At 34.2% G+C, this 26596-nt stretch overlaps 1 protein-coding gene across 1 annotated transcript; it reads left to right on the top strand.

Moving 5' to 3' along the window:
* The first annotated feature begins 1220 nt into the window (after positions 1 to 1220).
* Positions 1221 to 23381, top strand: LOC125669309 (receptor-type tyrosine-protein phosphatase epsilon-like). Its single transcript, XM_056161479.1, has 24 exons — positions 1221 to 1463; positions 1545 to 1682; positions 1810 to 1950; positions 2138 to 2278; positions 4978 to 5115; positions 5804 to 5935; positions 9584 to 9716; positions 9910 to 9989; positions 10228 to 10406; positions 10814 to 10901; positions 10982 to 11052; positions 11263 to 11299; positions 11473 to 11570; positions 11760 to 11888; positions 13143 to 13291; positions 13761 to 13896; positions 15134 to 15292; positions 15438 to 15531; positions 16327 to 16397; positions 16980 to 17114; positions 18923 to 19042; positions 19149 to 19300; positions 19579 to 19714; positions 19816 to 23381. The coding sequence occupies exons 1-24, from the start codon at positions 1223 to 1225 to the stop codon at positions 19885 to 19887; spliced, it is 2970 nt and encodes a 989-aa protein (XP_056017454.1). The 5' UTR covers positions 1221 to 1222; the 3' UTR covers positions 19888 to 23381.
* The last annotated feature ends 3215 nt before the right edge of the window (positions 23382 to 26596 follow it).

The following is a 26596-nucleotide window of genomic DNA, read 5'->3' as shown; positions in this document are numbered from 1 at the left end:
TATTTAACAACGGATAACTTTAATTGACGACGGGTGATATTATAAAGATCACATGTGTCAAATTTGTGCGCGTACGGTTCGCCGTAGATTGTTAGACAACATCGTTTGAGCGTTTGTAATAAACACGAATACCCGCATTAATGTACAAAGCATCGCAAGGTAGTGATTGATCAAATGTCAACGGACTAAAGTTTTTCTGCTTTGATGTTTAAATAACATTCATTATAATAAAACAATTAATGCATGTAGTCGGCTACGACTCGCTCGAAAATTGTTTTCCCGGGGTGAAAATGTTCAATGTTACCTTCAACTACATGCAATATTTATATATTATTATCCTTCAGAATAATGCAGTCAATTTCATTGGTCGAGGGCTGGTCACGAATTGTCTCCTTCACGTGCGGTAACTTACTCTTATAGATTTTAATGACGCAAGCGATATAACTATAATAAAAGTAAATTAAGAATTTGCTGGAACGTTAATTAATAAATTCTAATAGTGACGTCGGTGTCAACATTAACGGTCACAAATAACAATTGAGAAGATAGATACTCCCAATTTAATTCAATTTTGCATTTCACTTGATGGTTACTCTTTTGTTTTATGAAAAACGTTACGAAAATTTACGAATATAAAATAAGATGGTGCATGCAGTTATGGGTAACATTCATTACACCCTCGAAAACCATTAAAAATGTATTTAAATATGCAGGAAAAGTTGTTACGATTTTGTTGTCGTTTAAAATTCTAAATATGGCACAAGTCAATAAATGTTTGATATGGGTTTTTTTTTTATTGTAGATTCTAATAAAACTATCATGATAGGTGTCCGAAGGTAATAACCCTACTAAGACAGGATAATATGTTATGTCTCCCTACTAAACAGTCCATAAGTGTATAGTGAATTACACAGTTGTTACACTTTCCTATTGTGGGAATGGTATCAGTACATTCTTCTTTAGTCAGTTTCACTTTAAGGTTACCTTTCGCAGGTGCAATAGTGCTTGTACCTTGCTCTTTTTCTAACATTTTACATATTCCAATTTCCTTCATCGTTTTCAATACTTTGATCAAAAACCATAGCATATAGATAAAAGAAAATGTGGTTTTCTAATAGAATGTTGATACAAATGGTCAACTCTCATCGCTTATATATCGAGGAAAAGTCTTTCTCTTTTTTCCAACTGATAACAGTATCATCATAAATTGATAATTTCAGTCATGAGACAAAGAGGACGTTTTGCTGGTTTTTCACTCTATGTGTCAAACACAACTATAAAGGAGGGTGGGTATCTATGTTACAAGAACGGACAGGAGTTACCGCCCTTGGATTTCAGTACAACTTGTGTCCAACATGGACGTTACGTTATATTTTACAATGAAAGACTCGACGGAACCACTTATCCTACAGGATATGAAACAACTCCAGCTATCACTGAATTATGTGAAGTAACTGTAACAGGTAATTGTGTGCTACATAATTAAACGGTTAAAAATCCAATTAGTGTACAATAAATGATGTGGTATATTTATTATATCATAGGTTGTAAGGAACCCGGTGTGTATGGATATAACTGTGATGTACCCTGTCCAAACAACTGTCAGGAATTGAGATGTGACATTGTCAACGGAACGTGTTTGGCTTGTACTGCAGGATGGGTGGGAGAATTTTGTAACACGTGTAAGATTACTTTTGTCATATCATTAAAACATTATTGATACTTTAAAGTATATATATTCCATAGATAGACCATATAAAAGGATATATGACAAGGCACAACTTATCAAAAGAATGACATTTTTGGTAGCATGTCCAGCTGGATATTACGGCCTACAGTGTAGATCTACGTGTACTGGACACTGCAGAGACAACATGTCCTGTAATCTCACCACTGGACAATGTGACTATGGCTGTGGTAATGGATGGACAGGAACACATTGTAACACAGGTAAGTCAACTGTCATTATCCTAACAGATTTCGAATGGAAGTTTAATAAATATCGTGGAATATTTTATGGTTAAATATCAATAGATTTTAGATTTGATGAATAGGACAGGAAAGTAGCAATCTATATGAAACGGAAATATGTATCTTTATTGAAAATGATAAATTTTCCGATGAAATATATTACCAGAGTGTCCTGCAGAATCATACGGCCCTGATTGTATGTATCACTGTAGTAGACAGTGTTTGAATTACCTCCCTTGTAACAGGACAACAGGAAGATGTGACGGAGGCTGCAGTGCAGGATATACCGGGGAACTCTGTGACAAAGGTGTGATATAACGATTAAAGTGTGGTTTAGAAGCATTCTTGTACATTCTGATCATTCATGTTGGGTTTGTCTACTGGGTTCTTTTCTATTATAACATTAATAACTTCTCAGTTATATATTTAGATCTGATAGTAATCTATCACTTTCAAAATTAAGGATTGTCTCCCTCATGCATAGCTCTTATCCTTAGACGAATTTGACTCCACTTTTTTTGGCACTCTGCTTTCCCCTAAAATAGCTCTTAGGGGCTACAGGTTTACTTTTATTTCGGATTTCAAAAATTTCGGTTGAGCATCACTGAAGATAGATTATTTGTTGAAATGCGCATCTGGTGCATCAAATTTGATACCGTATAAGTTTTACATTTTAATACAATTATTGGATAGGCAAGGTAATAATTTGAAATTGTTGTCATTAAATTGTTTTGTATTTACATACATATGTATCTGTGAAGAATATTTTTGTATAATACAATATTATAAATAATTATGTTTAATATTGATAGTATGTTCAGTTGGCCGGTACGGATCGAATTGCTCAGAGAACTGCAGTTCCCGTTGCCGATCTGAAAGTAATCATTGTAACCATATAGACGGACGTTGTAAACATGGCTGTGACGATGGATTCCAAGGAAGTAAATGTGAAGAAAGTAGGTATCCAGTTCTTACTTAACAAAGTAAGACAGTCTTTAACGAACTTCATATTATGTATTTTTACCCAAAAAACAGTATCCATATACATTTGTCTATTTTCTATCTTCGAAGGGTTGTTTCATGTACAGTTACAAAACATTTTGCAAGCATATTGACGCTAGTCAGTATTCCATTATCAGTTGAATATATATATATATATATATACCTGTTTTGGTGCCCGTACGTTGTATTTTGTGATGTTACAGGTAATATGTACATATCGCTTTCTAAACGTGTAATTAACATATGCCTATTTGATCTGTGTTTTTTTCTGTTCGTCGGCTGTAATTGTTAAATTGTTAAATACTTCATGAATAGTACAGGACGTTTATGTTCTTCTTTGTTTGGTATCTCTGCATTGCATCAACTGCAACTCCGTTTCCGCCAGTGTTTTGTAGGTCTGTATCCTGGGTTTGTTTCCTGTTTTTGGTCATGAGGTGTCGGGGTGGGGCCAAAATGGCCATTCATTAAATATGTTAACACTTAAGCATTTTTAACTTCTTGATAACTACCATTCTAAATCGTTTCATTTATGGTATGAAGCATCTTTGGAACAAGGGACATAAATTGAAAATTTCAGGACTCCTGCATTCTTGGGGCTTTACGGGTGGGGCAAACTTAACCAATTTTATAACAAATATTCTCTATAAACACAAATTTGTAAGAAAAACTAAATGTAAAATGATGTAAAGCAGGATGGTACATGTATGTATTAAAACTACCCCTTGGGTAGAAGTTCTGACTCCAGGACGAGGTCAAACTTGGTATATTGTGTTTATGTGTTAAACATCTTCTTTAGTTCTATTGATACTAAATTGATACTAAATGGATATTAAGGATTTCAGGTAGTCCCTTACCAAATTGTAAATTTTAAGATCCCAGGGTGAGGGATTGTGGTTCCAGGGCGGATCCACAATTATTATCGTGATTATTGTCTTTATCATTTCAAAGTTTGCTGATACGGTATAAAAATTACGCGCATATTTAGGAAAAGTAGAAGATGATGTAACGTAATTGTGAATTTCGTAATCCCAGGGTTATGACTCAAGAATGGATCCCAGTTATCCATACAGTGCTCATGCAAGGTGAAGACAACGAACAGTGATCAATATCATAACTCCTACAAGCAATACAAAATAGATAGTTGGGCAAACACGGACCCCTTGCATTAAGAACACATCTTGTTTTATACTGTTGCTGAATCTTAGAATTTAGCTTAGATATTCAGAACAAGGATTTTTTATTTTTAGATTTGATAGCTTTTGGGGGCAAGTGATAATTTCACTAGTACTCAGGTTACCAATAAGGCGTGTACATATTTTTGTTTGCACGTTCACTGCTAAAGCTCTGTGAGGGAATGCTGAAAATTGTGATACAGCTTGACATTTAGACGAATGCTGATAAATCAATTTACAAACACTCTAGGATCATAAAGTTAGTAAGTAACAATCGTAACTACTAGCATAGCCATGCTGTGTCAGGTGTTTTACGTTAATTGATTGAAGGTTGTAAGAGAATCATTGGGCTCCAGTTGTGTTTTGTCATATGAAACAATGAAATCATCGTCTTACAGGATATCCTTGAAAGGGTATCCTTGAACAAAGGGAGTCTGACCAGGAAAATTTTAAAAGATTGAACGTTTTAGGAGAAGTTGTTGCTTAAGGAAAATGAAAAACATGGCAATGTAACATTTTTAAAGATGTATGATGAAAATTTCTTTTGAATTTAAATAGAGCACATTAGTATGATTTTCACCATTTATTATTAAAGGAAAATGATCTGTAAAGGGAAAATTTTGCCCCGTGGTATTTTACAAAAATTATTTTGCACCGTCTTAAATTCGCGCAAAACCATTTATTGTTACTTTAGAATTATGTGTAAATTTAGTCAACTTTTGATCACCCTTTTAGGATTTTGACGAAAATAAGTCAGTGGTGAAATACTGTAGTAAGAGTTTCGACGTTTTGAAATAATTATCATTTAGTCCATTTTAGTCCATTGTTATAGTTTGTAATGATGGCTGGTATGGAGAAAACTGTTCTGTACGATGTAACGAGAACTGTGTCAACCAGTCATGTTACCACATCACAGGCAGCTGTACATACGGATGTAAACCGGGATGGAGGACTCCCAACTGCGAAAAGAGTAATTTTAGCTATGACGTTTCTTATTTTTACATTGTATAATTAAATATTACCATTAATATTCTTAATGTTCTTTGTATTTTATAGCTTTGAAATATCAAATAATAATTGCATAAGAAGTTACTTTAAGGCTTATCAGTATAATCACTATTGATCTCTATTTACAAAATGTAAAGCAATATATGCAATTTGGGTTATTACAATACATATTAATAGAGAAAAGCAGACATGCGAGTATACATATGATTTTCGTGAAGAAATTGGTATCTTTAACATCTTTCATTCATACATTACATGTACATGTACATCAAAAAGTAAGTAGATAGTACAGAAAGAACAATATAGAGCAGACATACTTTTCCATAAAAACTGTCAAGTTGTAGAACACAAATACATTATTTTGCAGTAAAAGCTCAAGATATAAATAAATCATTTGATATTGTTACCCTCTAATCATATTCTAGAATGTTCAGCAGGAACCTACGGTAAAGCTTGTGGAAATCACTGCAGCAGTCAATGCAGAAACATGACATGTAATCCAATCACTGGATCTTGCCTCGAGGGCTGTACACTAGGTTACTTGGGAAGTTTCTGCAACAGGTGTATGTATTTAATAAAAATAGTAACACAAATCTCATTATTTATTTCTTTTATTAATTGCGAATATGTGAATTGTGTATGTATTTAAGCATGTGACAAAGGAACATATGGAATCGACTGCTCCCAGAATTGTTCTAAGAAATGTCGCGGCGAATGTGATCATGTTGGCGGATCCTGCACATGTTCTTCTGGGTGGACAGTGTCCCCTGGCTGTAGTGAAAGTAAGTTCCTAAATTGCAAATCTTTAAACGAATTATTTTATTAGAATTTCAAATAAACCAAATATTACGTTTGAGAAAATCTACTGTTTGGGTCAAGTCTAAGAATGGTAAAGGTTCCCATTACACGTTCTTCAATTCAAATGTGTTCTCCTTCAGGTACTACACGTACCAATCACAATGTGTGCAACAATCAATTGATTGCAATTGATTATTGGTTGATTATTTGTTTGTTTGTTTTACGTTCCGTCGAAAAGTTTTCACTTATTAAGACGTTACCAGCTGTAGGTGAAATACCACAAATATAGACCTATATTTATATTACAAATCTCATTTTCCTCTATGAACCAGCTAATTTCAGCACGCGACACAGTCCGTTCATATTGACTATGAACGGATTATGAACTAGCTTAAAGCACGCGACTGAGAGAGCGTAATGATTTTTAAAACCACAACATGTGTCACAAACATCCCGCAAGTCACAACTCGGATTAAGATTGTGAACTTACGCGGATTATCATCCCAATCTTGCGGTCTCCTAGTTCCAAAATACAGTGCAGCGTGCAATGTTGATAAAAGGCAGGGTGAGACGAAGGGTGACGTTATGTCTATGTGTTGACGTACGTCACAATACTAATGTGACAGAGGCTAGGCATAGAAGCAATGTAAGCAAACGGTGTTTTAGTAAATGAATATAAATATAAGAAATGAACAGCACTTTTGAGCTGTCCATAATCAATATGAACGTATTTGGATTTGAGGCAAATTCTCTTTGAATCGCTAACGCGATTCACATAATTTGCCTCAAATCCAAATCCGTTCATATTGACCATGAACAGCTAAAAAGTGATGTTCATTTATTTTTTAATGTTTAGCACTCATGGAACCTCCGTTTTTAAGGTATCAAGAAGCAAAAACAATTTTCTCTTCTTGATACCGAATGTTTGGAGAAGGAGCAGTCACTACCTATATTAATGTCTAATGTTTGACGCGGCCATGGCACGAGCGAGGCTCGAACTCACGAAGCGAACAGTCTACCACTAAGCTATTGCGATCGGTTGTATCGAAGTATAATCAGGGGTCAAATGCTGTCTGAGGTATTTCATACCTATTGTTAGGTGGTTCTTGGCACACTGATTTTGACTACGGATGACTCCGTTTACCTAATCAGGGTATAAGGCTAACGGCGGGTGTGACCGGTCGACAGGGGATGCTTACTTTTCCTAGGCATCTAATTCTCCTCTGGTGTGTCCAGGGGTCCGTGTTTGCCCAACTCTCTATTTTGTATTGCGTATAGGAGGTATGAGATTGATCACTGTTCGTTATCTTCACCTTTCATGTATATAGGTTACAAATATATATTTACAATAACTTCGTCTAGTTACATTTGGAAATCCTAGAAGTAACATATTGTGCTCAATATTACTTCATACACTCGGTTTTCCCAAATTATCAAGATTTGCGTATGTTGAGAAAAATTAGAATTCAACCCAATAAAACATGTAATTATAGATTTTTTGGCTAGTTTTATCTAGAAAAGGTGATTACAAAACCTCTTAATCGAATTATGAACATTACCTCAAACTTTGGAGAACAAACGTAGAGGAAAGAAATTGATAACTTTGCTACATAAAAATGGCTTATTGTTTCTAACAATATATTATTTTGTTCGCATTGACATCTTTTCCCATATATTTTACAATGTATCTATTCTAAGAATCGATACCTTTGAAGGTGAAATATTTTCATAACTTTAACTGCAGGCTTCGTATATGTAACACGAATCCCTCATAGATTTATTGGTGTGACATTTCCCAAAATAAAAAAAGATATGAAAATAAGATTTTTGCTCTAGTTTTTATACGCCCGTATTATGGTACAGCGATGCCTGTACGTCCGTCCGTCCGTCCATCTATCCGTCCTTCCGTCCGTCCGTTCGGGGTTTTCTCTTTATAATTGCATTTCCCTTTCACATATCATGCTGAAACTTGCTGTGTAGCTTCATTGTGGGTCACTCTAGATCATACTGCAATTTTGATCCATTTTGACCTCTTTTCCAGGAGTTTTGCCCCTTTATTTGGAAATAATTATTATATGGAGGGTACATAATTTGTCCGCCCTACTCCTACCACAGTTTTCAAGTGAGAACATTCTTATTTTGTGGGTGTTTGTATGGGTATTGAAGATGTGCATGTGGGATGGATTTTGATTTTCTACAATTTTTGAGATTATTATAGGCTGTTGAACTTAGTCTATTTGGAAATTAATATTCTATGGGGGGGGGGGGGGGGGGGTACATAATTTGTCTGCCCAACTCCTCCCACAGTTTTCAAGTGAGGACCTTCTTATTTTGTGGAGTGTTTGTATAGGTACTGCAGATGTGCATGTGGGATGGATTTTGATTTCTACAATTATTGAGAAAATTACAGGTTGTTGAACTTAGTCTATTTGGAAATTAATATTCTATGGAGGGTACATAATTTCTCCGGCCAACTCCTCCCACAGTTTTCAAGTGACGACCATCTTAATTTGTGGAGTGTTTGTATGGGTATTGAAGATGTGCATCTGGGGAAGGATTTTGATTTTCTTCCATTTTTTTTAAAAATTACAGGTTGTTGAACTTGGTCCATTTTGGGGAAATCTCGATTTTTAAGCTAAGACCCTTTGTTCATATGAAAGTTTGTCACATCCTCATGACGGCTGATACATGTACTACCTGAAGCAAAGTTATACAAATTATAGCACAAGAAAAACACCCTATGTAAGCATTTCACGGGCGTATTATGTACCGTTTGCGGTATTCTTGTTTTCTTCAGCGTCCGTATTCTACCTGTTCTCAATTCTATATTATTTATTGAATGTATATGTGCAGTATTTTATTCGATGTTAAGAACCAGAACAATTTTTTTTTCAGTATAATAAACTATTTAAAAAAATGAAACGATTTGACATTTTCGACAAATTATATGCATGTATTAATGGAGTGCTGGTCTACTCAATCTAAGGGAGTGGTTTTCTAATGCATATTTATGGAGGAATGACGTTTATGGTGCTTGTGCGCAAGCGAGCGCAAAAAATATTATTAAAAACACCATACATGCCATGGAAGATGTGGATTTACAGTATGTAGTCTTACTGAATAGCGATTTCCTGTCAAAACATGTAATCCAATTCCCCTTCATTGCTCAAAGTAGGTGTCTTTACCCTGTTTCCTTCTGACTGTCTTTTATCGCTGAAAGTGTCCCGCCAACAGCATGCAGGCCGTTCAAGCTTTCATGACGCCATGTATTTGTTGACTTTAGAAATTCCCCGTGCAACGTCACGTGATCATGAATATTTCAAAATGGGGCGTTCACCATCCAACTCAGAGAATACATGATCAAATAGGAAATTACCTTGATTACTTTTTAATGCAATTGAGTCAAATTGTATGAATTGCATAAAGTATATAACATAAAACGCATCTTTTTTTAATCATACGATAACTTAAAAAAAATTACGGTATATATTGCTTTAAATGTAAATACGTTTTTGAGATATATACATTTTCCCAAGTTTTCTCTTGTACTACATATAGGTGATGCAACCAAAGTACTCTACTGTATTTGTTCTCCCATCATCATGTATTTGAGAGAATATTTTCATTACCAGAGTTTTCGGGGTCAGGAGATTCTGCAGCACAGTCCGATACGACATATTCTGGCGCAGTAGCAGGAGCTGTGGGAGGGGCGGTAGGAGCTGTGGGTCTTATTGTTGTACTCATCACAGGGATACTGTTTATACGGTATTAGTATTTCATCTATTGACGGATGTTAACAAATTACATAATGTTCGTTTTAACTATTTTCCTTTGTAAACATTAAGCACATAGTCGAATAACTCCATTTTAATAGATAGATTAAAATGAATTTGTGAAGACATTAAGGCGTAAATATAGATAAAACTTAGATTTAAAACGGTATTTTGTATTTATGTAGATGGAGGAGAAAGAAGGAGAGAAAGCATGAAGATACGGAGACGATAACGTTTTCTTCTGTCCCAGAAACGTTAACAATAGGTAATTCTACTGCTGTAAAAGATACCTACATCTTAATGATATCAAGTGTGGCATATCATTTCAGAGACAAATAATCAATATTAACGTACTTATGTTGAAAATCTTTGCGATTAGTAAATCAATGATTTGGGGAAGAAGAAAATATGAGCACAGGCAAAAGTAAATCTTGCTGAATATTTTTTCTGTTGACTTATATTAGCATCACGTGTCGTAATTCAATTGTTATGATATTTTACAGGTGATAAAAGACATGAAGATATGAAAATGAGTGGAATCAGAAATCCTGGCTTAAAATTAAAACCTGAGGGGGAAATGCTAATGACGAATACTAAAATAGACATATCCGTCGCAGATTTAGATACAGCAATATTCGTCTTGTCTGAAAATCAGAATGCCAAGTTCAAAGAAGAATATATTGTACGTGTTTTTTAATTAATAAAATTATGTAACAGGTAAACTGTATAGGCCCTATATGAATGGTTCAATTCAAATTAAGTGAATATTGCGCTTGATTGTCTATAATTTCTTAATATCTTAAAGTGGTGTACTAAACGTTTTAGTGTTATTTTTTAGGCTTTAAACTGGTGGTGTATTTGTTTGTTTTGAAAATATAACTCCTGTCTTAAGTTTTTCGTTGTAAGTGTGGAATCAAGTCATTCAAAATATCTGACGAAGATTTATAATAAAGATTAAGAATGAGTTTTCACAATTCTGTGAAATAGAATATTCAATATTTTCTATTAATGTTGCAAATAGACTTTTATTGTATTAACATTATTTCTCTACGAATACAATTTTATCGTTTCATTCACTGGTATGTGTAGACAATTCCTAGAGGAGAACTACACCCATGTAATGAAGGAAAGAAACAGGAAAATGTTCCCAAAAATCGGTACACAACGATTTTCCCGTGTAAGTGTCTCAATGTGACGTTCATTGAACTAGTAATAAGTGTTGGGATAAATAAATAGTGTATATTTTGTTTTGAGGAGATGATCATTCACGTATTGTTCTGAAAACATCACCAAAAGAGTCAGACTACATTAACGCGAATTATATTGAGGTCAGTGATTTGAATTGATTTTTATAGTGGTTAATGTTAATGAAGTACACAAGTAAAACTCTGTATCACCAAAGAAATAAAATCTACATATATGATGCAAATGAGTAGCCATCATTTAATTTTTATACTAGAAAGGCAGATTGAAATTGTTGAAAAATCAATGAGTAATTTTGTTCGTAATATTAATCTTCAATTTCGTCATGGTCACAGGATGTGCAAGGAAAGAAATCGTATATTGGAGCGCAAGGTAAATATACAATGTATATCTTCATACATTGATTTTCAAGTGTGCGTTATTATCCCAACGCATTTTGTGAATTTGTAAAATTGAAAAAGAAGACCGGACATGCCATTTTCTTTTGATGGTTTGTTAACTCTGAATCCTGGGTGTGTTTCAATATGCCTGTTTATATTTATCAGGACCAAAATCTAAGACAATTGTTGATTTCTGGAAAATGGTGTGGCAAGAAGACATTAGTGTAATTGTTTGTCTGACGAATCTCAAAGAGGGAAATAAGGTTAGAAAGAGACTTGATATTATGATTCAAAATCAATGATTAATAGCATGCATACAAGGGATACATTTTGTACATATGCAATAAGGGGATAATAAACTGATCACATGGCTCTACATGTACGTAACGTGATCTTACTCGCAGTAAAGTTGTATTATGATAATAACCTTACTTGGACCCTATCTTTATCAGAACAAATGTGCCCAATACTGGCCAAATTCCAGTGACAAGATCAAGAAAGGCAACATCAGCATACGAAACCAGAAAGAAAACGTATACGCGGACTACGTCATCAGACACTTCCGCTTGCAAAACAGCGCCGTGAGTCTCGCAAATTTACGTCATTAAATATTCTACTTCAGCTGAGAAAATGGGTCATGCTATGGCCAAAATTATATTAAAGTATGTGAAGCAGAATTATCTGTAATATAAGATTAAAATTGTCAAGCAGAAAATGTGCACCTATATCATTGACGAAAAGTGGATTATGAAGACAAATAGATGAAAGGTTATGTGCTTATAATAAAATGATGAACCATACTTTAATTTACACTATCTATCTATGTATATTGAGTCTGAACATGACAGGAATCAAATTGGGGATATCCTGATATCTAGTGAATTGCACCGTATACCGGAATGTACATAATATGCTTTATATCTAATGTATAATTCACAGTTTGTTGCCTAATTTTGTGTCTGGGTAGTTCAAGATGTTGGATTGTACAACATACGATGAAGATAAATTGCACTACATTGCTAAAGCTAATTTGGTAAAGCTTAGATTGTTCCCATTTCCACCTTTCCCACTCTAACTGTAACATTAAAAAGTAACAATTAACAATTTCTACCTTTATCGCAAATGCATACATAAACACATTACTAACTTGCAAACAAAAATGTTTATTTTGGTACGTTTCGTTTTTAGATGTATCAGTTGTAATGTCGGAAATTTTCTAATAACTGGATCAGTTTAATTAATGCTTTACAGCATGAGAGTATGAGCATGATAAATTGCACTACTTTGCTAAAGCTAATTTGGTAAAGCTTAAATTGTTTCAAATTCCACCTTTCCCACTCTAACTGTAACATTAAAAAGTAACAATTAACAATTTCTACCTTTATCGCAAATGCATATATAAAAACGTTACTAACTTCCAAACAAAAATGTTTATGTAGAACGTTTTGTATTTACGTGCTTCAGTTGTAATGTTGGAAATTTGGAAGATGCATGGAATATAACTTTCATTTCATGTAATGACTAAAGACAAATCCTTGAAAACATATTAGCATCATGCCTACCCGTCATAATTGTAGTGCAATATAATGAGATTAACTCATGATAAAATATGCAGGACATTATGTGATGAATTAAGATTCATAGAATATAATCCAGGTGCCAGAATCCAGAATTTTAAATGTCGTATTCTGATTATGAAACATCAGTATACAATTTGTTTAATTTATATGAATTATAATATTTTGGTACGTATCTTTTCGTCACCTTTCTCTGCAACAGATAGATCCAATATTTCCAACTCTCCATATAGGTGATCATTAACTGTTTAATTTCAGGATAAAGTTGAGCGTGACGTGTGTATGTTCCACTACACGCAGTGGCCAGACCACGGTGTCCCAGAACCGCTGGCTCTCGTGGTATTCCATCGACACGTTCTGAAAACTTCTGTCGAACATCCAGGGAAGTACACTCTTGTCCACTGCAGGCGCGTATTACTATTTATTCTTTCATATTTTCAATAGCAACATAGTATAATTCACCCACTGAATATTTTCACACTGTCGAAGTCATAACAGTGATATTTTCAGTGTGAAAATAACATTACTTCATGACAGCAATGAGAAACTGTTGGGAAGACACAAAATATATTCAAAATTCTGAAATTGGATTTTAAACATTTAGCGCACCAGACAGGATTTAGTGAACTTTGATTACTTTCAATATAATTTATCATGCTGATGATGTCACTGTTGTTGAAGGGTTTTCCCCCAAAATAATCCTATTTTTGAAATTATTTTACTATACATGACTAATTGAGATCCATGTCTAATATACTAGAATGTTAACCATTGATAATATCAACTATTTCTATTTTAACCGTTGATTATATTGATGACCTATTTCAACCGTTGATTATATTGATGACTTCTAATGACCTTTATTTAACAATACAGCGCAGGGATTGGTAGGACAGGGACGTACATAGCATTGGACGCGCTTAATAACGGAGGGGAGATAACCGGGAAAGTTAATATCCGGCAGTATGCAGAAACCATGAGAAACAGCCGTGCTAACATGATCCAGGGCGACGTAAGTTTGTGTTTTACTCCCTTTGATTCCTAGTGGATAGTTTTACGGGATATATTGATCAGGTAAACGAAGTTATTCGTAGTAAAAATCATTGTGCTAAGAACGGTCTAACATTTGATATGAAACACGTCAGAGAGCATTTGGCCCCATGATAGGTTATAGATAATAAATTTCAATTGAAATGGTAATTGTTATGTATGTGTTCTCGTTTATCGGTGTTCAGGTGTTTTCAAACAAATCTCATTCAGACGGAACTTCGAAATCAAAGTCCTAGATCTGGTTAGTAGCATTCAATTCTCTGTAAAGAATCTCTTTGGTAGATGTGCTATATCGTGCCTGCATTCCTTGATATGTTACATATAATATTTCCATGGGCACTAATTGTCCTCCTTTGTTAGGTGACATGTTTCTATATTCATATGAAGCAGAATTCTTTCAAAAACGTCTACGCGAGAAGAAAAAATATCTTGCTGTGGCCTTCAATTCGACATTTAGATATATCGACGACGTTTTGTCTATTAATATTAATAACTTTCATTCATATGTCGATTCGATATATCCCTGTGAGCTCGAAATGAAAAACACCACAGAGTCGTCCACTTATTGAAAGTAGACATTAACGGCAAACTGACATTTCAACTGTGTGACAAACGGGATGATTTCAGCTTCTTCATCGTCAATTTCCCATATCTATGTAGCAATATTGCATTATCAGCAGCATATGGTGTTTCTATCTCTCAAGTATGCAAGAGCTTGTTCTGGTACAGGGGTTTCAACAGTCTCGATTGAAGTAAGCATTTCGCAAATTCTATGGTCGTTATAACGATCTAGTTCATCAATGGAACCTGTCATTGCGTCAGGTGCTTTCTGACGTGTTTCATACAGATAGTTAGATCGTTCTTGACACACTGATTTTGACTACGGATGTCTCCGTTTGCGTGATCGGGATATGGGGCTCACGGCGGGTGTGATCGTTCAACAGGATATGCTTGCTCCTCCTGGGCGCCTGGTCCCACTTCTGGTGTGTCCGGGGATCCGTGTTTGCCCACCTATCTATTTTGTATTGCTTGTGGGAGTTATGAGATTGATCGCTGTTCGTTGTCTTCACCTTTCATATAGATATGTGTATTGGGTTAGTTTAGAATGTTAGATCATTACAAATAATATAAAGAGAGAAAATCAGCTTTTTTAAATACCCGTTTATAATAGAATTCATATTCTTCACCTTGCATTTAAGGATCAATACAGAGTTGTTTACTTGGCATTACTTGAATCATTCCGAGGAACAGGAAGGTCTGTATCAACCAGGACATTTCTACGAGAATTCCAGGATCATTCCTGTTATATCAATCTCGGAGAAGTAGCCAATAAATCAACACTTTCTGCTGAATTTCAGGTGATTCTATATATGAATCTCTAATAAAATATCGGCATATCTTAGCCTGAATGACTTGAGGAGTTTGTCGGATATTCTAGAACGATATTTGTGATTTTGTACAGTAACATGTGACATGAGAATGATCTTCAGTTCTTGTTTCTAGGACCTGTTGTCCAGAAGACGAGAATACACACATGAAGACTACAAAACAGGGCGGCAAAACGTATCAGCCAATTACACACCCAGTGTTCTGCCTGGTAAACCAGTTTGTATAATACATGAATACCTTGGTGCTACAAAACGCAGTTCAACCATCTTGCAATAGTGATAGAATATTACCGATTAATGATTAATTCCCATCACAGTTGAATATTTACATTTCACTAATGGTACCACACTTTTAATAAAGAGAGTTTACAATGCGCTTTCACTTTAACATAGTAACATATACATATACATCGTCAACTTCCCATAATTATTTATGTAGCAATATTCCATTATCACCTGCATATGGTGTTTATATATCTCAACTGATTCGATATGCAAGAGCTTGTTCTGGGTATAGTCAGTTTTTAAATCGAGGTAAGCTACTGACAAACAAGTTGATGGTACAGGGATTTCAACAGTCTCGATTGAAATCAGCATTTCGCAAATTCTATGGTCGTTATAACGATCTAGTTCGTCAATACAACCTCGCATTGGGTCAAATGCTGTCTGACGTGTTTTATACCGATTGTTAAGCCGTTTTTGGCCCACTGATTTTGACTGCGGATAACTCCGTCTACCTGATCAGGATATTGGGCTCACGACGGTTGTGACCGGTCGAAAGGGGATGCTTACTCCTCCTAGGCACCTGATTCCACCTCTGGTGTGTCCAGTGGTCCGTGTTTGCCCAACTATCTATTTTGCATTGCTTGTAGGAGTTATGAGATTGATCACTGTTCGTTATCTTCACCTTGTATGTAGATGCATTCTTACTGATGTCCGCCGACAAGAGATCTCCAGGTGGCTGACTGATGAATTGTATGTATTTTTTCTTGAAACCATTTCAGTTGAAAGCTACATGTGTCCATTGTCAAACACTAAAGGGAAGAACACCTACTACAACGCAGTTTCTTTACAGGTTTGTCGGCTGTGTAATATATATAATTGTGAATAGAACATGAGGACGATATGTTTATCAGACCGCCATTTTTTCTAGCAAGGGTTTTCTGATATACATTTGTCCTCACAAAGCAGAGTAAACCCATTCGCTGTTGAAAATGGTCAGACTTAAGAACAATCAAAAGTACAACATGTACTCCTAGGAGGTGAACTTTTTCAAAGATTCCATGATAAATGTTAATTTCTGTATATATCAAAACAATTCTGTCATTGTTTTTCTTTATTTTACAGACCTTATCAATTGATAACGTTCATATGCTTAATTTTTTTATGGATCTCCTTACGGGAACAGTTTATGATTTTTATGTATGATTAATGCTTTTTATTCTTATATATATATATATATATATATATATATATATATATATAGGTATACAGCATTTGGATATGAAAACTATAAGATTGTTTTAAATAACCATAATTTACTACTACAAATGTATAAATCATTTACATTGAATGTAACTATTAGATACAACAATACGTACAGTGTACGTGATGGATACGTTCTGCATGCTGTCTTTCATTTCATTTTCATTTTCAGTCGTTCACAAGAAATGATAATTTCATCAGTGCTCAATATCCTCTCCCAGATTACACAGAGGACTTCCTGAGACTTGTGAAGGCTTATTATGCACCTACAATTGTATCCCTGAGCCCGTTGGTGGAAATCGAATCGGTATGGTCGAGAAAAATTCGGCAATTTGTATGATGAGCAGTCTTGTATCTTTTCATTTACCAATCATTTTGCAGGTCACTGCGTATGATTCTGATGTCACAATGACGTCATGTGTAATATTTGTAGTTATACGATGTTGGACATAAGCATCAAAATTTAATATTGAGAGATTAAAATTAATGTGCACTTTTGAATCATGGAACATTTATATAATTATTTGATTTTAATCTTCATGACAAATGGGATGACTTCAGCTACTTCATCGTGAACTTCCCATATTTATGTATCAATATTCCTTTATTACCTGTATATGATGTTTGTCGCAACTGATTCAAAATGCGAAAACGTATTCTGCCTATGAACAGTTTTTAAAGCGAGACAATCTACTGGCAAATATGTTGCTGTTAGTGAGTTTCAACAGTCTCGTTTAAAGCCAGCATTTTGTAAATTTTATGGTCATGATAATGATCTAATTTGCAAATATTGTACAACTCGTCATTAGGTGAAAGTTGTCTAGAGTCGTTCTTTACATGCTGATTTTGACTACGGATTACTTCGTTTACCTGATCAAAATGGCGGATGTGACCGGTCAAAAGTAAATGCTTCCTTGGCATCCGATATCACCTCTGACCAGTGTGTACAGGTGAACGTGTTTGTCCTCTTCTTAAATGTTGTATTCTTTATAGGATTTATTACATTGGTCACTCTTCGTTATTTTCACTTTTTCATTAGTCTATTTACTGAATTCAAACAAGAAAGAAATTGGCCTTGTAAATTGTACCTATATATAAGATGTTTCAATAGCAACATCATTGAAGGTAAATATTAATTATATAGAAAAAATTAATGTCTATCACAAAGTTGTACAATGATGTCGTAGGTGAGGGGATTTTGGGTAGAGTGACCTCAATCGCTAAATTGGAGTAAAAAAAGGAAAGTGGTATCATTGTATGCATACGAATTTAACGAATCTCGATATTTAAACTGTTGAAATTTCTACGATATATGATTTATTAAACTTTTATTGATATGATGACAATGCTCATATAGCAGTCTACTGATAGGTATGAAATAGAAAGGTTTGGTGGAGTTCGTAGTATCGAGTGAGTACATTTTCTAGGTCTACAAACTATCCTTTCTATGTAGTTTGAATGAGTGAGTACATTTTCTAGGTCTACATACTATCGTTTTTATGTAGTTTGAATGAGTGATTACATTTTATAGGTCTACAAACTATCCTTTCTATGTAGTTTCAATGAGTGAGTACATTTTTAGGTTTACAAAATGTCCTTTCTATATAGTTTGGATGAGTTTCTCAGAATTACAACACAGATAATCATCGTGGTTTTTAAAGAAAATTTTGAAATTGTACTTTGTGTTTTATACATTTGTATTGATTTCGGTTGTAAACCTCACAGTAAACTTTCAAAACTGTCCCGGGTGTCATTTTAGCGTAATTGTTTTATAAATAACGGTTTAAATCTCACACTCAGAGGTTACGTTCGGTAACATAAGTATTGTGTGTAACTTTGTAAATGTACATGTAATAAGTTTATGCTGTTTCATTGTACTCTATTTCTGGATTAAAATCCCGATCTTTCAACTCGACATATACGCATGTAATTACAAAATGCAAGCAGTCTAGACGAAAATACCCCACGCTCTTTGTGCAACCTCAGAAGCCAACCAGTCACTGCAGTTACGTACATGCTTTAAGACGGTTTACGATTGGCATGAGCTTCACATTTTGTATATTAAAATCCTTTCGTTATTGTAGCCATGCCCAAAGCTTGTGTTTTCTTTTTCAGTCTTCACTTTGGCTTCCTGCTAAAAATGAAAGCAAAACGGTTGGAGCATTCACGACTAAAATGACAGATTGTACACAAACCACCACAGTCACCAAGACTAGCATTACTCTGCACCTAAAGGTGTCCATTTACAAAGTTTTCTGATGAAATTTGTTTTTACATTTCATAAAGTACTGTTTGGTATTTATAATCCAAGATTCGTTTCGTCTCAAACACATGATTGCAGGGAGCTAGTGGCATGAGCGTTTGCGTACTGGAATGTAGAAGATGGAAAGGAGAAAGCGACTCCTCAAACCAGAGAGTTTTACTTGATCTCGTCAATGAAGCGAGGGTGGAGGAAAGGACCCACCCCAAGGGAAGGATTCTGGTTCTGTCGAGGTTTGATTTTGATTTTTTTTTTTGCAAACACATGTAATATCTTAAGAATTATTTGAAGATCCAGACCTGGGGATTAAAAAAAGGCTAATTTGGTCAACGGTTAAGCCAATTACTCTCTTAGTCTAGAAATAACACAAATATACCCGGTATAACACTTGTGGAAATTATATATCGCTTCTAATAAAAAAAAATCTTCCAGAAAATAGTCATTTTGTCGCATAGCAAATTAATTCAATTCATAAATTCAGAGTAATGAGATAAAATTGCATATTACTTAGTGATGGGGCCAAGCGATGTGGACAATTCTTGGTTGTATTCAATGCTCTGGAACAACTTACCATGGATACAGAGGTGGACATATTTACAATCACAAGACAACTCCAAATCCGACGGCCAGAGTTCATATCTTCTTTGGTATGATTGAAATACTTTCAGTTTCCACTCAATTTTTAAATACGATTTCTTTTCCTTTGCACATCAAATGTACAGAGAACTCCATGTTTTTCTAATTTCAGGAAGAATATCAGTTTTGTTACGAGGCCATTGCTGATCATCTCCAAAATAACACAGTGTACGCGAATTGCTGAGGACCAGTCAAAGAGATTATGACATCAACAAGCCTTCCTCCAAATAACAATGGAAACACATTGAAGAATTTTTTTCATTCACTGGACACCAGTACTATATATGTACTGGTATTATTGACTCACCCACACTTCACTTATTGTATTTGCTTGCTTCTTATTAACTATTCTTCCGCTTCTTCTTCTGCCTTAAAATGTCCACAGCCGTTGTCCATAACCAGTAGATGAAAGTATTAGAAACTGAAGGATGTGATAAGGCAATATATTTAGTTGCGTAGAAATGTTTTTGTTTTCAGATCAAATGGGGTCAAGTTATATTTTGGGGGTGGGTCCAACATATTGTTTGATTGATTGATTGTATCTTGCTTAACGTCTCGCTTGAGAATTTTCACTCATATGGAGACGTCATCAAGACCGGTGAAGGGGCTTCAAATTTAGGCCTATACTCGGCGCTTACGGCCATTGAGCAGTGAGGGTTCTTTAGCGTACCACACCTACTGTGACACGGAACATCTGTTTTTAAGGTCATCTCCGAGGATCCGTGACATTCACACCTGATGCCGAGCGTTTATATGTAATGGTATTATTAACTCACCCACACTTCACTTATTGTATTTGCTTGCTTCTTATTAACTATTCTTCCGCTTCTTCTGCTTCTGCCTTAAACTGTCCGCAGCCGTTATCCGTAACCAGGAGATGAAAGTATTAGAAATTCAAGGATGTGATAAGCAATATATCTAGTTGTGTAGAAATGTTTTTGTTTTCAGATTAAATGGGGTTAAATTATATTTTGGAGGTGGGTCCAACATAGAACTATGTTTGGAAAAATGAGTTCCAAAATTCAAGAGATATAACGTCTTTTTTCAGTTTTAACAACATTTATTCAGGTATATAGTCAGGCTTTTACACAACCCTTACAACTCAACCTGACCAGGGGGTACAAGGTTTTAAGAATTCCAACTCTTTCGCTCGCACATTCACGCGGACAGACATGCATACTAAACGATGGCTAGAAGTAAAGAAAGTAGAAAAAATGACAATGTACTCTGGCTGAGTTCATAAATATCATACTATAATAATTAGCAATCAGATATATGATGTAATACGAAGGTTGTTATTTAATGAAATACTACTTTAAACACACTATTGATTGAATATACATTCACCTCATCTCTTACGAAGAAAAAGAAAAAATTATAACAAATGTATATAATACTAAAAAAGAAGCATTTTAGGATATTTTTGTTTTAACATAGTTTACGTTATGCTTGAGCTAATGTTTCACATAATTTCCATTTCTTTTCAAATTGATCTCTACAATTATATTTACTTGCAATTTGTTTTTCCACTCTGTATACATTAGTCCAAGTGGTTTACATGTACTCAATGACAAACAATATCCTGTACATTTGGTTAAGTATATATAATGTTTCAGATGGTTATTTTCAAAGTTTACCATTTTAATTTTCGAACATCCAAGGATAAAAGTATTCTTATCAGTTATAATATTGAATGAAAAGGTTTCAATAAACCAACATTGCACACTTCTTTAGAAAAAAATACTGACTTTTTCACAATCATACACAATGTGTTCCAATGATTCTCTCTCCTCTAAACAAAAAGTGCTTAAATCGTTTCCAATCATTTTCAAAAAAGTGTCTGTAGTTAAAATTACATTATTTACTCGATATTGTAGCCATTGTAATTTATTATACTTTGTGTTCATAAAAACATCATTATGAATTCCTCTCCATTCTTCACTAGATATTTCAAATTGTTTATCCCATTTTCTTTGTCCATTTGGTTTTTCTTTGCTACAATTCAATATTTTGAAAAAAATTTCTAGTGTTGGTTTTATCATCTAGTAAAGGTAAAATGTGTAAGGGAATAGTTGGTTCTTGTTCTTTAATTAGATGATCAATATTAAAATCTTTCATCATTTTCTTTACTACTTGTGTTACTCCAAAAAATTCCAAAAAAATATTTTTAATATCAAATATTGTTTTGAATTGAGCATAAGTCATTATATTTCCTTCCTCATCCAGTAACGAATTTATTAAGTAAATGTTGTTTTTACTCCATTTCTTCAAAGACATTAATTTTTTGTATATACTTTAAGTTTTTCGTTGTACCAGACAACAGTTTTACCCATTTTTTCTGGTGTCAATGCATTTTCAAAACAATTCTCTAGTTTTTTCCAAGAATTAAGAACATCTTGCCAAAATTTGTTTTTTGATTTTTCAATATTCTTTAATGCATATGTTAGGCCATATCTGATGACCTGACTAATATTGATATCTTCGTCTATGACAAATTGCAATTTTGCTGAACTCTCCAGCAATTTTTAACCCAACATATTTTTTAATACTTGCAATAAAATTTTATATATTTATCATTTTAAACCACCCTTTTCATATTCCTTGGTAACTATAGACTTTTTTACTTAGTATCTGTTGATGGATTCGGTAAGGAAATAAACAAATGTACAATTTTTGATATTGCTAGAGATTTTATAACAGTTATTTGGCCAATTGGAGTCAGATTTCTTCTTTTCCATTGTTTTAATAAATTCTTAATAGAAGAAGAGATATAACTAGAAAAATATGATAGCGTCCTGGGGTCTTCGGAAATGAGAAGATGTCAATGTATACAAACTAGTATCAAGGTCAAAGGACCACAGTGACCTTGACCTCTGACCATGAATACCAAACCTGATATAACTTTGGAACCGATATTGATAGAAAGATGGGAATTTCTCAGATATGATAAGACTGATTAGCAACAAACTAACATCAAAGTCAAACTACTACTATGACCTTCACCTTGTTCATAAAACACATTACATTATGGGACCAACAGAGACATGGAATCGATAAAGATTTGATACTGAAATGGAGCTGAGTCGAATCACACCGTTCCCACGATACAACCAGTATTCAACGTCTCCTCCAATACGATGCAACATACATCCAGTCACCGCTTCCTCTCTTCCATTATATCTAATTCAGCTTTTTAAAACCATTGCACCTTTAATTCGGCGTCTAATCCATTTGATTCCGCGCTGTAACTCTACCTGACCTGAACGCACTCCATCAGCCATTTGTGTTGCTGTTTTCATTCTTACTTTCATGTATTTCTACGCGCCATTTCATAAAAGTTAATTAAAGCTTGTTGATGAGAGAAATTCTTTTTTTACTATTTATAAAAACACATATTTAGATGATAAGAAATTGAAACTTATAGCGCATTGATGAAAAAATTGTCCGTCCAGTTTTTCCTTTGATACCTGCATCAAGAAAAGAAGTATAAGTTTCATTTCCTAAATTGATTATATGTTTCATTTCTTAAAATCAAGGTCTTTTTGGAAAAATAGTAATACTCGGAGAAAGCCCACTTTTATACAGCCAATACTTCCTTTAGGATAATGTTTAATCGGCAGGTTATAAAAAACCTATTTTGTCATGTCTTGATTTTAAAATACATTGTTGCAACCCTTAGTACTGTTTGGAATTGGTCTTGTTTAGTTTTGAGTTTAGTTAGTTGTTTAGTTATGAGATTGATCACTGTTTGTTATCTTCACCTTCCATACGGAAGACAATCTCTTTTGTATCGGATCAGTTGAGATATATACACACACCATATGCAGGTGGTAATGGAATATTGCTACATAAATATGCGAAGTTGACGATGGAGAAGCTAAAATCATCCCATTTGTCATAAAGTTGAGGTTTTATTTTGCTGCTGTTCTCTATTTTCAATTAAAAAAAAACTAAGTATGAAGCAGAAGTGGGCGGTACCTCCCATAATCACGGAGACCAGTTGCTCCATATGAAGTCGAACGAGGATAGCTTGTTTGTACATGCATATAAAATGAAACAAATATCTGTTAGAAGATGTGCAATGCACCCTGAGTTTGAGATCAAACGTACATACACATTGATATGTGGTGAAATATGAAACGCTTAATGAAGACTTTCGTACCAATGGTATTTGAGTATTGAGACGCCTTAATTAAGGATACCCGGTACTATCACCGAATTTTCGGCAAAAAACTAATGTCTGGTAAATGTACATTCACTGTCTGTTTTCTCTTTAATTTCTATTGATGTCCATCGCGTTTTATATACAACGATGAAGACACAGTTTGTTTCAATTCAGTTAGATCCAGCTTTTTATTGTTGTATGTCCGCGTATGAATACATGCATATTAATTCAACGAGCTAATTTTTCAACTACTGAAAAATAAATCAAGGTGGTGAAGCGGTGTGCATTAATATGTAGACCAACTTGCAAATAAATAAAGAAAAATAAATAACATTCTTGTTACAGGCTATTTTTATTTACCATCGCTTGAATATGAATATCATTACCAAATATGGAAACAAGTCAAAGTCAGGTGATTTTAATTGCTGCTTTTAAATGCAAGGTGATCAATCTCATAACTCCTATAAGCAATACAAAATAGATAGTTAGGCAAACACGAACCCCTGGACACACCAAAGGTGGGATCAGGTGCCTAGGAGGAGTAAGCATATCCTGTTGACCGGTCACACCCGCCGTGAGCCCTATATCCTGATCAGGTAAACGTAGTATAATATTTGTACTTTACTAACTTGAAAGTGTGTCTATATTTAAAAATAAAAGATACAGAAAAAATGTAAATACAAAAATTAGAATGCCTTTAGTTTGTTAAAATGTAGACGGAGATCACAAACATTACCGAAATAATTTGCATAACCTGTTAATAAATCACAGAAATATCATTCAAATGTTACTCAAATATGATAATGAAATAAAACACAAAACTAAAGAGAGGATATCTATGTTGGTGTTCGAGAGACACAAAACCTGTAAAATTTAAAATTTGCAGAGTAGAAGATAAAAGAAATGTAAAAGTATCCGGCAGATTTCGAATCTACTCGAACAAGAGTCGCTGTCGTTATAAAACTCTGGTTGATAACACCTCTTGACTACCAATACATTAACCTATTTAAAAATAAACGTGAATCAAGGGTAAATCACTCAAAATGCTAAACACTCGTCTGAATTTCCGGTGAACAGTGTATCATGCCGCCTTGAGGTAGCTCACTACACTTATACTTTTTATGACGCTACGTCACAAGATTGCGATTTAAATGTTTTGTGAATGTATTTGTATAGATCGATTTGTTTGTCTATCATCGTAGCTCAGTGGTACAAGCATTGGGCTGGTGAACCGCAGATCTCGAGTTCAAATCCACCAGAGTCTTTTGTTTATGTGTTGAAATAATATTTTTAAAAATCATGTTTTTATCCAATTTTGCATATTTTCTGCCTTTTTGGCATACATACTTATTCTATATCATCAAATCTTTTATGATTAAACCAATTCGTACTGATTTGGGAAACTCTTTCTCGGTCTAGTGAGCCACCTTAAGGATTTTGATGTGAAGCTTGATGTGAAGCTTTGTCCAAGATCCACGCTCTAACTTCAAAACAAAAGAGGAATGTACGCCAAACGAGAATGCTTGTAGATTATTTTGAAAAGCATGCAAATAATTGTTCTTGAGAGGAGTTATCACTACATGTGCCATTCTTCAAATTTTGAACCCGAATATGACACATCCTTCCAAAGATGGTATAGATTGAATATGTATGATAATACACACCATAGTGATGGGGGAGCTATGATTTGAACACAACTGAACTTCACTACATGGGAAATTATAGATATTGATTTTACAAACTGCTATCGTGCTATTGTGAAAGATTTTTTTTCAAAATCCAGTACATGTTGCAGAGCCCTTGGTAATTATGTACTCTGCTGAAAACCCACAACTTGTGCCCACATCACTACAGTGGTACTAATTCATATCTTTATAAAGATACAAATGACATATCGTTACTTTTAATAACAGCACTTATAACTGTATATGAACTCTAAATTTTTCACATACGAAATAAATTCCCTGTTTGTGTTTTGAGGTCAATTCAAACATTCCGTCCGCCAGTATGATCTACAAATAACAGACTGAGTTGGTGTATTGAATTGAACATTTTGCTCTATTATCACTAGGCCATCTAAAATTAATTCTAGTTTGGCGACAGGTCTAAAATTAAAAACCTACTAGGGAAGAAAAATATTAACAAACAAGTTTCAAACCAATCATTTATGAATTAAGATTCATCTACATGTATTTTGAGAAAGTTTGAACAATGGATACATATCATTAAATTTTAGATGTTTAGATCATTAAAAACAAAACTGTTCTGTTTCAACAGATATATTGAAGTTCTAGTCAAATGCTGTATAAATAGCTTAAGTTTTGTTGCTATAAGTAAAAACGTAATTGTAAATAAGATATATTTTTTTCTGCGTTTGACAAACTGTGATTGTACGTGAACCTACACAGGCGTGTAACGTTAATCTTCACCTTACGTTAAACATATAATTAATTTAGGAAACCCCAATTTGACACTAAAAATCTAAGCTACACATTTTAGAAATGTCTATTACTATATTTAAGAGTTTATGATTATTCCCATTATAATATTTTGTCAAAAGAATGTAGGTAGTACTCAACCAAATCCGATTTTTATTAAACTACATTTTTCTATACCAGTCATATATTCCTTACAATTTGCTTTAAATAGCAGTAAAGATAATGTTTCTTTGTTGCATCTTTACTCGATATTTTTCATGTAACTTTTTCAGGCCCCAATAAATGCTACA

Source organism: Ostrea edulis, chromosome 4, assembly GCF_947568905.1.
Source record: "Ostrea edulis chromosome 4, xbOstEdul1.1, whole genome shotgun sequence".
NCBI lineage: Eukaryota > Metazoa > Mollusca > Bivalvia > Ostreida > Ostreidae > Ostrea > Ostrea edulis.
Note: the sequence above shows the minus strand (reverse complement) of the source record. Positions and strands in the feature narration are given on the sequence as shown.

Bases quoted from the DNA above. Each gene is read 5' to 3' on its own strand.
- LOC125669309 (XM_056161479.1), top strand. From the start codon at position 1,223: ATGAGACAAAGAGGACGTTTTGCTGGTTTTTCACTCTATGTGTCAAAC. The intron at 13,292-13,760 runs GCGCGTATTACT...TTAACAATACAG, and splicing joins TACACTCTTGTCCACTGCAG to CGCAGGGATTGGTAGGACAG. The intron at 17,115-18,922 runs GTATGGTCGAGA...TTTCTTTTTCAG, and splicing joins CGTTGGTGGAAATCGAATCG to TCTTCACTTTGGCTTCCTGC.